This window comes from Patella vulgata, chromosome 3, assembly GCF_932274485.2.
Source record: "Patella vulgata chromosome 3, xgPatVulg1.2, whole genome shotgun sequence".
Lineage (NCBI taxonomy): Eukaryota > Metazoa > Mollusca > Gastropoda > Patellidae > Patella > Patella vulgata.
The window spans coordinates 21,695,362-21,709,540 of record NC_065881.2 but is presented as its reverse complement, the minus strand read 5'-3'; the positions used below and the strand labels follow the sequence as shown (position 1 = coordinate 21,709,540).

At 34.6% G+C, this 14,179-nt stretch overlaps 1 protein-coding gene across 1 annotated transcript; it reads right to left on the bottom strand.

Annotated features, from left to right (window-relative positions):
• Positions 1-943: 943 nt before the first annotated feature.
• LOC126815537 (ATP-dependent RNA helicase SUPV3L1, mitochondrial) lies at positions 944-14,179 on the bottom strand. Its single transcript, XM_050541226.1, has 15 exons — positions 13,799-14,179; positions 12,845-12,922; positions 12,384-12,491; positions 12,157-12,271; positions 11,537-11,705; positions 10,734-10,845; positions 10,173-10,342; positions 9,351-9,402; positions 8,690-8,818; positions 7,663-7,756; positions 6,597-6,816; positions 5,809-5,889; positions 4,500-4,679; positions 3,909-4,057; positions 944-1,361 (listed from the first exon to the last, which is right to left on the bottom strand). The coding sequence occupies exons 1-15, from the start codon at positions 14,055-14,057 to the stop codon at positions 980-982; spliced, it is 2,298 nt and encodes a 765-aa protein (XP_050397183.1). The 5' UTR covers positions 14,058-14,179; the 3' UTR covers positions 944-979.

The window sequence follows — 14,179 nt, the reverse complement described above, 5'->3', positions numbered from 1 at the left end:
CCCACTGCTAAAGACCCCTATGCACAAGTGAATTGTTGAAATAAAATTGAGCCAGTTAAGAGTGTCTCTCTCTCTCTCTCTCTCTCTCTCTCTCTCTCTCTTGTAATTAAAGAGTATTTGAAACAAACTGTTCAATAAAATACACTTCAAAGTTCATAGTCAAACCGATTTTTAAGGTTTGGCTAAGTCCTATTTCTCAGCCAACATCAGGCCCAAGGCCTCGTGGCTAGCAAGCCTTCGCCTTATTCACTGAACCACTGGGTCTCCCCCAACTGGTACACACAAAACTGCTTAGTAGCAATATCATCAACATAAATCTATTTGATTTAGGTTAAAATAAAGTTTTTATTTGGGTTTATTTGATGGATTAGTAATTGGTCAAGTTCTATACCACTAAATTTTTGTTTTGAAAGATTAAGAGAAAGTGGACTTGTTTCGAAAATTGAGTTTCAATTTTGACTTGAAAATATAGACACAAAATTTTCGATAGAAAACAGATTGTTTAGTCCACAAATCAACATATAAAATCCAATGGAATCCACATTTTTTTCTTGATTCGGAAAAAAAGATGTCTAGCAATTGTATGTCCTATAAAGATAAATACTGTCACAATTAGATGACATTTCACACAGAATCCAAAAGCTTAACTGTCATATGATAATGAGCAAAACTAGTGTAGAATCCGCGTCCAACAGGAATATGAAAACAATAGATCGAGTAATCCGATACGGAAGTGTTCTTCACTAGATAAATATTGAAGTAGGTAAACAAAAGAGACACTAACACTGTTTTCATAGTCAGATATAATTATATATATCTGACTATGAAAACAGTGTTAGTGTCTCTTTTGTTTACCTACTTTAATATGATAATGACTTGGATGCTTCCTTCCACAACTTCTGGTATAGTGTAAAACTGGCAATAAAATAATAAATTATCACTATTAGTTAGGTAAGAATTATTTTAATCACAGATACTGTTAATCATCACTTTTATTTTTGTTAATTTTTTTAGCCCATTCTTCGTGCATTTTATCAGCCATTGTAGAAGTTATAAGCCCATCTCCTATAAGTTTCCCTGTAAGCCCACCATATTTTTGTTTATCTACATTGTTATCGGAACTGTCTATCTTTGTTAATTCATTTACTAAACTGTCTAATCTCAGTTTATGCTTTCTTTTTGATTTTTTCACTTTAATTTCAAATTCGTCCTCAATGTCTTGTGTTCCTGTTGACATGGTACTTTCGCGTGACTTGAGTAAGGTTGTTAATTGTCTTACACCTTGCTGGATAACCTGGTCTAATTCTGTCTGCATATCTCTTATATGTGTTACATCAGGAAACATCTCTGGAAATCGGTAGCTACGAAAAAAAAGTGAGAATAGGCTTAAAGATGCATTATAACTATCAAGAAAATAAATATACTCAGCCAAATTAAAAACTTGACACTCGGGATTTTGGGGACTAGATTTTTAATATTTGGTTTAAGGCAACTATTTTAGTGTTATGTTGTGCACAGACGACCTTGACATCAACAGAAAGCAAGAATACGTCTCGCTGAAAGTCCTTGACATTGATAATGTTCGTGATGTCACAGTACCCCCCAAAATGAAATTCACAGACTTGGAGAACAATCGGAATAAAGTGTTTAGTAACGGTTGTGGCCTCCTCTAGTGTCTCGTACTGCCACACAACATCTTCTCATGGATCTCAGAACATTAGTAAACACTACCCGAGGAAGACGTCGCCACTGCTCAGCAAGAGCATATTGAAGGTCCTGCAACGTCATTGGTGGATTCACTTGCTGACGAACACGTCGACCCAGTTCGTCCCAGATGTGTTCAATAGGATTAAGGTCGGGGCTAAGCGACGGCCAATCCAGGACTTGGACACCGGCATTTCTTAAAAAATTCTGGGTAGCTATTGCTGTATGGGGTCGAGCATTGTCTTGTTGAAACGTTAGTCCAGGCCCATGTCTCTGCATAAACAGAAGAAGAACGGGTTGCAAAATCTGATCCCTGTACTGGACAGCATTTAAGTTCCCTTGGACAAGACGAGAACGTCCATGTGCACAAAAAGAACCCCAAACCATGACGCTGCCGCCATCAAATCGGTCAACTTCTCTGACGCATACTTGAACGTAACGTTCACCTCGTCTGCGGTACACTCGGGCCCTGCCATCGGCAAATCTCAAAGTGGATCGAGATTCGTCACTAAAGACAACCGAATTCCACTGTCTTTGAGTAAATCTTATGTGTCTTGTGGCCCACACAAGTCGGTTACGGCGATGAAGAGGTGTCAATATTGGTCCATTATAGGGCCTCCAAGCTTGAAGACCAGCAGCCTGCAAGCGATTTCGAACAGTTTGTGCAGTTACCCTTCCACCAAACATCTCTCTACATGTGGAGGTTGCAGTGACAAATCTGTTTGTAAGATGACGTAATCGTATTCCTTGATCTTCCTGGAGTGACGTCACACGTGGCGCTCCCGATCTTTGGCGGTCGGCAATAGTTCCAGTTTGAAGCACTCTCTTTCTAAGATTAATTATTGTCTGGCGTGAACAATTAAAGGCTCTTGCAACAGTGACCACAGAATGACCAGCATAGGGCCTACCTATAGCACGTAGACGTTCTACATTTGAAAGGCGCGGCATTTTCTAACAAGGATGAAAATAACAATTTTAATTTGTTTTTCCAGTTCAAGTTAAGTGTGCGTGTTCAGTTTAAGCAAACTTGCATCGATTGACCTCACGAGTTTGTGTTTGCACGTGTTTTTCAGGTTTTTTATCTTTATATGCTCAAAAGTGTGGATCACGTGACTTTACAATTTTATGAAATTAAAGGCTTCTTACTACTTACTATCGTTAGAAACACTTTAAAATTTATTTGACTTACCAGAAAAAAAAATTTGTTGAAATTCATCAGTGTCAAGTTTTTAATTTGGCTGAGTATATATCAAATGTTGTATTTCATGTTATTCAGAATAACCATTGAATCACCTAATTACAGATAAAATACAGATGTGACCTTATCCTTTGATGTTTGTGGACCATTATTTCACATAATGGTACGGGCAATGTGCCAAGCATACATTATTTATACGAGTTAAAATTTTGGACCCGTGTGATGTATTTCATTGCTGCGTGGTTTCCCCTTGTCAGTGATGCAGGACGGAGGGCCTGACAAGGACCGCGGTCTAGTCATTCGGATGGGATGAAAAACCGAGGTCCCGTGTACACATTGGCGTGCACGTAAAAGATCCCTTGGCAGTTGGAATTTGAAATAAGAGTAGGCTGTGGCGTTACTGCCCGGGCAAAATTTCCCTCATAGCACACTGCATGGCGTATGCCCGTCTTCATTAGCCCAGTTTAGGAGCAGAACAGTAGGACGTTAAACCCTATTTCATTTCATTTCATTTCATTTCTATTTCATTGCAAAGCACGAGCGAGTGTCTGTATTTTAAGTTTTTTTAATGGTCTCGGACTTGTTTCAATATATTACTTAATGCCTTACTCTAGTCCATTAAACCACACTAGAATTCGGGTATTGAGTAGTTGTACTGTTTTAGTGAAGTTTCTGTATTTAATATTTAGTTTCAAACCATTGTTGGCAATTTGTTTAAATATGTTAATAATCATCGAAAAATATTGGGTTCCCATTGTCGCATAGTATAAAATGGTTTTGTCTAGATAAGATGAGGCATGGTGGATTTACAACTGTTTACTTTTCCATGCAGTGTTGAGTTATTAATTAGTCTGTTAATTACTCAACACCTCTCAGGAAAGTAAACAGTTGTAAACCCGACAGGCACTGACCTAAAACTACTGAAGAATAAGGTATTTTTGCCCAACCAATTAAACAGAAAACGATTGTTTGCCTTTAAGAGTGTTTCATGGGGTTTTATGCTTACCTTAACCATAGATATAGATCGAGTATGTCGAATACACCTTCAAGATGAACCAAGTCGGCAAGAACACCGGGTGGTGCAAATGGCCATCCAATCTGTAGACACAACCAGTCTAGTGTTAATGGCTCATTTCTACTAAACTGACGGGCAAACTGAAATAATAACCAAACTCTTGTTTATAATATAGTATTTACATCTAAGAGGTGTATGTGTCTAATATGTTGTCTACCACACTTCTAGAAAGACCAAAGTTCCAATCACAACCTTGACACAAACAATATGTGATTATTTAGTGTATCCAGTCATGGGTATTCAAGATTTTCCATGCATAGTTCCCAAGTCTGACAAGGGAAGTGTTCAGAGCCATTTGGATTGGATAGAAAACAGAAGATTCATCATCATGTGCACCACAGTAGTTTAAATTGACGATCTCATCCCTTGATTGTTGAAATTTGTAGAAAAGATAGAATCATCTTCTGTCCAGACAAAGTTCTTACTACCATCATAAAATAAAAATGGCCAAAAGTTCATTGACCTGTCAAAATGACAAGATCCTTAATCCTATTTGTTTCCAAGGTAGTTTTTTTTACTTACCTTAAGGAACATGGTACAGACATATGGTTGTTTCTTAGGTATCGGAGCACAGCAGAAGGTATACCGCACTCGTAAATTTAAAGGCACATGTTGTATCATATCAGCTAAAAACTTAAAATCTTCCATATCGCACATAAAATAATTATCATTATCCAATCGACATAGAGTAACAAATATATCCTACAATAGAAATTACACAGTTTATTGTAAGAGTGACCGAGAAATAGTGTTTAAAGTTCATGCAACAGAACTTGATGATTTTGGAGGTAGACGTAATAACCTGGAACAAAAAGAGTGTGGAAGTGGTGGCCATTTACTGTAAAGTCAAATTCTTTTGTTCAGTACAAATTTCCCCGTCTCCAAGTTCCATGCAATCTAATTAAAATATAGATCTATATTTCTTTTCGTTTTTTATACTTTCGATGGTCTACACTACATGTAGATCTAACAAGTTATAGTGGGAGTTCACGTTCTATGACGTCAGGTACGAAGCAAGCGACATTTGACCCGATGACGTCAGTCATTCGATTAGCGATCACCATGTAGTTTTTATCTACTTTTGCTTTGTTTTGATTTCTATTGCCGCTAATGTCTACCCACAGTTCCGCGCAAAAAAGGTCAAACGCTCGATTCGACAGACCATTGGATTGGCTGACCCCTCATTTCAAGCAGAACACAAGTTAAATAACAACGCTACCAGATCCACGTGTAGTAAAGACAAGTAAAATCGAAATTTTGAACTATAAAAACGAAACGAAATTGGATCTGTGTTTTAATCACATTGAGTTCCACGTGACTATACTTATTTTGTGAAATTTAACAATAGTATTTCATTCAAAACAATGTTCCACATCAAAGTTTCAAAATAATTATTTTCCTTATTTTAATTTAACAAAACTAATGCCTGAAAGGTGTTCTTTAGATGTAATTTAGACAAATTAATGTAGAAAAAAAGACCCTGGGAAGGATAGATAGCATCTTCAGCTGATTTATGTTCATGAATAAAAATGAATTATCCTATTAGGCATTCAGTAAAACTAAAGATAGCGGTGTGAACTTTACATGGTCATATGGTCATAACTAACGTTAATTTTTGGACCAAAATTATTTTTGTAAGACAAACTTTAACGTAACTTAGAAATTACTTTATGTGCGCTTTGAGCAGACTTTATTGTTTGGAGTTTAGCACTATGTAAGTATCCTATGTAAGACTTTTTCTTGTGTATGGTCTGAAAGTGTATATTTTCCTTTCAGTCGGAAATAAGTACCGATAGCATAATTGAATCAGGACATATAAAATATAACTTACTATAAGATTAGAAAGAGTGGCTTTAGGTAGATGATAAGCAAATAATTCTATCTGATCTGCTGTTGGATGTAAACCAGCTTGCTACAAAATAAATCAGAATAAGACAAACTTGATTTATATAAAAAAATATGTAATTATATCATAAAGGAATAAATTTAATACATTTTCCTCAAATACCTTTCTATAAAACACCACTTTGAACAGTGTCTAATAAGATTGGCCTTTCTGTGTAAATCAGAAAACATTACAACTTGTAACTTACAAGTTTCATGAAATTCTGTTATGGAATCATATTTTCCAGTTCACTGAATTTTGAAGCAAGGGCAATAACTCTCCCCATAACCACAAAATAATCAACTCTCAAGCTTGTCCACAAGAATCAACTGTTGAAGGCAGGAATTACGACTTGTGTTACAAAAACAGGCAAACTGATCTATAAATCTATTTGGCTCAGTGTTTCTATATGAAAGATACTGGACTACATGTAATATATTTTATAGATAGATAGATGTAGGTATGAATGAAAAACACCGTAGTCTATAGTTTATAAAAGTAATGCATTTAAATTCTCTCTGTATCTGACAAATATAATAAGCTGACATGGTGAAGGTGTTTCAGTATAAGCATTATAAATTGAAAACTCACTGTCTGTACATATATCCACCATTGTATATTCTAAACATAAAATTTAACTATTTTATATGTTTGGAGAGAACTTACATAGGCCTTTGCCTGTTGTTCAATCCAATTCAGTTTATTGAATAAAATATTGTTTAAACTAAACTCACTTCAATGGGTTCAATCAACCTAGACGAGACATCTTTCAATATGTTTAAATCTTCACTTCTAAATGTAGTTACTTCACCATTTTCATATTCTGTACCATATCGTCCTGCTCGACCTCCGATCTGTAATGCCTGTGACGTACTGATAACATCCATTTCTTTCTCACCTTTTTCATTTAAAGTTGGTTTCATCATCGAATAAAATATAATTCTCTTGATTGACCTGAAATTTTTCAAGTTATTTCATTGTTTCCCCACAATCTTATAATCACAGAAAAATAACTAATTACACCATGACTGAATTCTACTAGGCCATAAAACAAGACTGATATCCTGCTTGATCTTTCCAAAACCTTTTATTTCAGAACACAGAGTAGCCCACATATATAAACTTGACTTGAAGTGGGCAATTAGAGTTCAAATTGTTTTCTACTCCTTTCACTAATTTATATGAGAAAGAGAGAGAGAGGGGGTTTAACGTCCACTTTGGGACTAACACATGGTTCAATTTTTATTTCAATAATTCGCTTGCGAGTAGGAGTAATCGATATGAATATCGGATTGTATACTGTAGACACTGTTCACAACCATGTGAAGTATCTGACTTCGGGTGTATTCGTCGATACAAAATAAATTCAACCGCGAGACAATCCTCTACAAACAAATATGGCCTACTTTGTTCAAATATTTTGTGTAATAAATATCCTTTACTCATGAACCTATTCTACAATAAAATGTGTTCACTAGAAACTTCATAACTGCCAGCTATCTAATAAATATCACTATCACATTTTGATGGCTGTGATATCACTACTGTGGAAGTAGACGTTAAACCACCAAGAGACAGACGGACATTTTGATTACTCGTCAATTATAACTATGTCAAATCTTTACTATGCAAAAGATCTTTGTTATGTTTGGACTTGCACACATCGTCATCTTAGATCCCAATAACGCCCTTCTTGATAGTGCAGTACTGCGGTCGAAGAGATCCAAGACTTTAATTAAGGTTTGAGAAAATAAACCGAAACCCGGGTTACTCTGAAACAAACTCTGAATGTAAACTTACAGATTTAATCCCATACCAATAGCATCTGTAGCCACCATTATTTTACATGGATCATTTGGATCATTAAACTTCTGGGCTTGAGCAAGTTTTGTACCTGGAAATAAAGGTATATTGGATGAATAATAATAATACAACATTATTTCAAGTCATAAATAATCGTTAGCATGCACACCAATATATAAGGTGGATCTTGGTTTTTGTGTCCTATCTGAATGACTAGGTACAAGCATACATGGGTGGAATTGAGGTAATTTGTTTAAAATGACATTTCCTTATTATGATGATTTTTAAAGATACATTCCCGGGTACAAACTGGGTGATTTGATGATATATTTGGACTAAAAACATATTAAAACTAATTAATTTATCATAATTTTGCTTAAAATCCTTCTCAAAACATTGCAACTGCCAGGGAATACCCTGGCTATAGAAAAATCGATCAAAAGAGGTCATGTTTGTGTCACGTTACTTACCACTCCCTCTCGGAGGAGAATTCATTGCATACACAAGACGATGTTGTCTTTAATCGCAGACTATTTATTACACATATCGAAGCCTAATTAAATTTTCGGATTATCCACTGCCCGCGTCTTTTTCCGTGATTTTTATCTCAGAAAGTGTTGTACGTCTAACGCTTCATAAAGTTTATCAACATGTACATCAAGCGCCCAATCTCCGCTTGCAGCCTTTGAAGTCACGCGCGCAGACTCTCCTAATCGTCAGGCTGTCGATTAGGGAAACCCTAACATTTTCGTCCTGTGTGCGCTCCATGAGTGTTTTTCAGGGAATCCAGTATTTTTCTAGTAAGATTGGATATTTCTGCTTTCCATATATACCAAAATTGCCATACTTTTATTGGAAATAACTACCCGATAAATACTTTTCTGGGAACCCATCTTTAAATGAGTTGCCTTTTTAATTAAATATAAAAACAATAAAATTAAACTTTTACAGTCATATCCCATTTCTTCTTTAGGTCCACAAAATAGCAAAGGAAAGTAAAACAGCATTCAAATAGATTATTTACCTGGGGGTAATCCTCCATATATAACTGCCACTTCCTTGCCACGTATTTCTAACTGGCGACTTATATGATAAATATCATTTTTACTAAAACACACAATACAATCACCAGGATTGACATTTTCAAATGATTCTGGAAAAAAAATATCATACCAAAACATAAATATTTATTTCCCCCATGAACAATCTCACCAAGATTTAAAATATTCTGTTGAAAACTCACAAAATTTCATATATTTGAGCAAGAAAAGAGGGAACTTTGATAGGCGTATAAATATATATAACTGTACAATATAAGGTCACACTACAGCTCAGATAAAATCATTGAGAGCCTGACATCAATATTAAGAAGATGACAGAAAGTTTTGCTATAAATTATAGGTGTAGTTACTAGTCAGCGCAGACGCACCATCAGCGTTAAAGTGAGGCCGGTTGTGTTTGTCCCAATTTGACTCCGCCTCATCTCAATAATATAGTGTGAAATTTTTTTTACGGTTTCACTTAAGTCTTATGACTAGTTAAGAATATTTTTTTACAATTTAAGCGAAAGATATAATGACTAATTTGTTTTTTTTTAAATTATGCACAGTTCTACACACCAGCCAACCTACCCATACAGGGCGATATGCCAGACACTACGTCAGTTACCATAGAATTATACCTACCTACAGCGTAGTCTAAATATGTCAACTTTGTTAAACGTTTGTACTTCCTCACCTATAATATATTTAAATAAATTAGCATATTAAAACAACATTTATTTCTTGAAAACAGTCATAAAATATATCCGATTAGACATTCTACTAATACACAAATACTAATCAAAGAATAGGTGACACATTTGCACAGTAACTGTGATTTTGTTATATGACAAATATTTTGGACAAACATGAAATGTAATTTATAAACAAATTTCCAACTCAAACTTCAAAAACGTAGAGATATTTTGTCTATACAATATGTGTGAACAGTTGATGAACAGTATATCAGAACCAGCAAGTTGTCTCACTTTCCAGGGTAAACATTCTAGGACAGTTTATAAGAGAGAATCTTTTAATGCAATCTGATTAAAATACAGATCTATATTTCGTCTCGTTTTTTATACTTTCGATGGCCTACACTATGACGTCAGACATTTGATTAACCAATCAGCATTGATGTTACTAGTGGATTACCCACGCCGTAACAGACAGTTTCATTGGCTAATATCTCACACTATTCAGAACACGTCAATGAAAACAACTCTTCCAGATCCTAGTGTATTAAAGACAAGTAAAACGAATTTTGAACTATAAAAACGAAACGAAGTAGGATCTGTGTTTTAATCAGATTGCTTTTAATGATTCTATAAAATCTCCTTGGATTCTAAGGAAAATAAAAACTTAGCATCTACCCAAAAATTAAGTGAATTGAATGAGGTTTAAGGACACGTCAGCAACAACAAGGCTATCCTGCGCCAAAGTAAAATCAAGTAAAAGATAACGTACTTGAACTTCATCACCAATACTTGTCATCAAATCAGATACCATATTAATAGCTGAACCCTCTCCACACAGATGTACTTCTTGTGCACAGAGACCCAGCAGTGCTCTTGTCCATGCCCATCCTCTCTGTGGATCTTTTATCATTTGAATCTCATCAATTACAGCAACTTCAACTGTTTATATAACAGATTTAAAAGCATACAGAACTTACAGAAGTTAATGAGCGGAAATCTATTCCAAGACAAGGGTACCATTTCACAAAGCATATGTATCTTATGGAGGTTTACAAAAGTTTATGTATAGTATGTTTCACAAAACCACATGTAAATATTCAGGGGAATCCTGAGCAACTTTTATGGCCAATTACAGGATGGAACCCTCAACCTCATGGTTAGTGAGTCACGCCATATTCACTGAACTACCATGGCTCTTGAAATGACCGGAAAATATACATATTGCTTTTTTCTTTGTAATGCTGTCCAGGACGATTTTTTCGTTTAGCTATACTAAATTTGAAGCCCCCACCCCCTATTTGTTAAGTAATTTGTCTCTAATGTAACTTACATGGTTTTGTAACATTGACCATCTCTACGGTACAAGCAACATGATCAGTTGGATTATCATCTCCATTAACCATTCGCCTTTCTTCTCCAGTAACCAGATCACATGGTGTACCCTGAAAATATCAACATATTAGATCACAGGGTGTACCCTGAAAACATCAACACTAGATCACATGTGTACTTGAAAATATCAACATACTAGCTAGATCACATGGTGTACCCTGAAAATATCAACATACTAGCTAGACCACATGTGTACTTGAAAATATAAACACAGTAGATCTCATGGTGTACCCTGAAAATATCAACATATTTGATCACATGGTGTACCCTGAAAATATCAACATATTAGATCAGAGGGTGAACCCTGAAAATATCAACACACTAGATCACATAAAAAAATCAACACAAAAAATAACATTACACTGCTGTTAATGATAATGTAAGGCCTAGTTCAGTAGTTAACCGAACACTTCGGTCATTACACTTCTTCAAATTTCAACTGTCACAGGTTCTTTTACTTGCACAACGATTTGTACACAGATGCCACCCATGACAGTAGGAACCAGACTAGAGAAATCCCAAAGGTTTTTCCCGACACACATTGCTGCTTGAGTCTGGGACGTATTAGTTGGGGACAATGACCTGTTACTCAACCATATGGCCCCCTGCCAGTGTTGATTCAATGAAAACATCAACGATACAGAATACTGTTTAAAACTAAATTCCACACAAAAATAGATAAGGTATGTATTACGTAAGATTTCCATTATTAATAACTGTGAAATAATCATGTATACCCACCAATTTATTACTCTTGTGAAAAACTTCTGCAGCTAAAAGTTTTAAAGGACCGCAGTATACACCTGATTTGGAAGATAGAAATCGTTCCAGGGCATGGTATGTCTTACCACTGTTTGTAGGACCGGCATGGATGATTATTTTACGCGGTGTAGATCGAGCTTCTGGATACCTGTAATCAATAATTTGTTATACAGAGCATTACCTACAGCGATTTTATTCTAATAGTCAGTGCAGAAACATCACATATAACAATTAACTAGAAACTCAAAAGATAAAGCCATAAACATGTATATAATAAGCCATAAAAGCACAACCTAGTCACATGAATGGATTCGTGTACCAGCCATATCCCCACCCCAAAAGTACATTTTTGACACTTTTCAGTAGTCTCTTTGCTGGCATTTTAATTTTATCTTGCATAATGTCATAAGAATTGAGTAAGAATTTTATTTGTGATACAACCATATGCTTTCTACAAGTTAATGAAATATCTAAAACCATTATGTCAAGAAATGTTATTTCAAAATTGAGTAATTCAAATCAAATTTATTACTTTATGTTAAATTTTAATAGATTTTATATGTCTGGGGACAAATAACCTGGACTAGTACAATACTTACCAATTAGCTGGCAATCTAAGGTCACTGATATTCTGTAGGTCTTCCATACAATCAAGATGTGGAAATGTCTGTTTGGCATGTCGTAAGAAATATGGAAAAATATCATCAACATGACCTGAAAAAGATAAATTTAAAAAAATTTAGATAAAAATTAAAATCCTTTTCCACCAAAGCCAATATTCCCTTATTATGTTTTACCATATGAGTAATATCATAAAGAAACTTACCTGCATTTTGTATAATATCACTTAGAACTATGTGAAGATCGACAGGTAACTGTTCAGAATCGGCACAAAATAAACGGAAACTTATAAAAGCTTTGTGGAATAATGTTGCTGAAATAATAATAATTTATATAAGAAAATTACAAACACTACTGAAACAAAGTATTTGTTAAAAAAAAGTCTTCAACTCGAATTAAACAGTAATGTGCATACATGAACATGTGTACCCTATAAAAATGCAGGTACATGTAATTGAAGCAATATTTTCCTATGGAAAGATAAGATTTGATCCTCTTTGATTACAATTATTTACTATATTGTAGATTTCAGCTACATGCATTATCACGTAACAGCTTTTGTTTTCTTATATTTCGTTTTGTATTTCAAAAGGATCTCTTGTGTGTGTATTTTTATTTTTTCTTATACAAATTCGCCAAAGATTACCCAGTAGAAAACATTCTTACTATCTAAACCATTTTCTGCTGCTAGTTTCAGTACAATTGGTCTTCTTGCAAATTGATTTAATAATTTCAACAGTTCATCTGAAAAAAAAAGCAGTCTCTTAGTTAAATGAGATCATTAAGAAATAGGATTTGAATATATTATGTGTTCAATCTTCAAACATGTAACTTTTTAATTTTCTATGAATTGTGAAGTCAAGAGATGATTTTTTTGTCCATATTTGAAATACATATACATGTATATATCTGAAATATTGTATGATCAAACATTTATTTCAAATTATTTGAAGGAGACTAGACTGTTATAGAACTATTACTCTATCGACAGTTACCGTACAGCAAACATAATTCCCCCTAGTATCTTTGTAAAATATTTGCAAATTCTACATACAATATTAAAGAGCTGCATCAGAAATTAAAAGAAACATTATGTACGATTTAGATAAAGAGCTGGCCGTTCTTGCTTTAATAGTTCAATAATAGATAAGAGCTGGCCGTTCTTGCTATAATAGTTCAATAATAGATAACGCAAAATGAATAAACTGAAAATTTTATTTAAATTACTTTTTTCTGAGCGAAGATATTAGCCTTTGAAGATTGACAAGATGTGTGCACTGATTGTAACCACTGCATTGGTTGTTCGAAGCTTAGCCTCCCTTCATCATTTTTAGATTAAATCATTAAATATGTGAACTATTCTAAACTACTTAAAATCGGACCTATCCAAAGGCATCAAGACTTGATAATGTTCCTGTCATGTTAATAAATGTCTAATTTATAGTTGAAATCCTTATACGGCATTTAGTAACTGAACATATGATATACATTTTATTTCATTACCAGCCTCATATTTACAGGTGGGGTGGAACTACCAAAACTGAAGTCACTCAATGGGGATGGTGTGAGAAAGCGACAGTACAGTGCCAGTGGCAAGCAAAGCCAAACAAAACAGTTCACCTTTTTTAATTCCTCCTGTCAATTCAGCTCCCACATTAATGTCATCTACACTATTTGCTAGTTTCACAGGAATTGGGCGCACTAACGAGCTTAGACCCTTTTCTCGTTCGTTTGACCGGTGTCTTTGACTTTTAATATCATAATTATCATTGTCAACAATACAACCCAAAATTTGGTTATGTTTGATTGAAAGTTTTGGCTTTCGTAGATTTAGAATATGCTTTAAAAAATGATGTCTGCAATATATTTTCGAAGACATTTCGGTATTGCAGCAATAGCTATATCATTTTCAATAGTTTCACAAAATACGATTCACCAAAGTGAATTTTGGAAGAAATGAACACTTATGACAATCAACATGATAACATTCATGGGCGCTGA

Coding starts and splice junctions, on each gene's coding strand:
- LOC126815537 (XM_050541226.1), bottom strand. CDS start 14,057: ATGTCTTCGAAAATATATTGCAGACATCATTTTTTAAAGCATATTCTA. Junction 10,846..11,536: donor TTCACAAGAGTAATAAATTG/GTGGGTATACAT, acceptor TGATATTTTCAG/GGTACACCATGTGATCTGGT. Junction 4,058..4,499: donor TCTGTACCATGTTCCTTAAG/GTAAGTAAAAAA, acceptor TTATTATTTCAG/TTTGCCCGTCAGTTTAGTAG.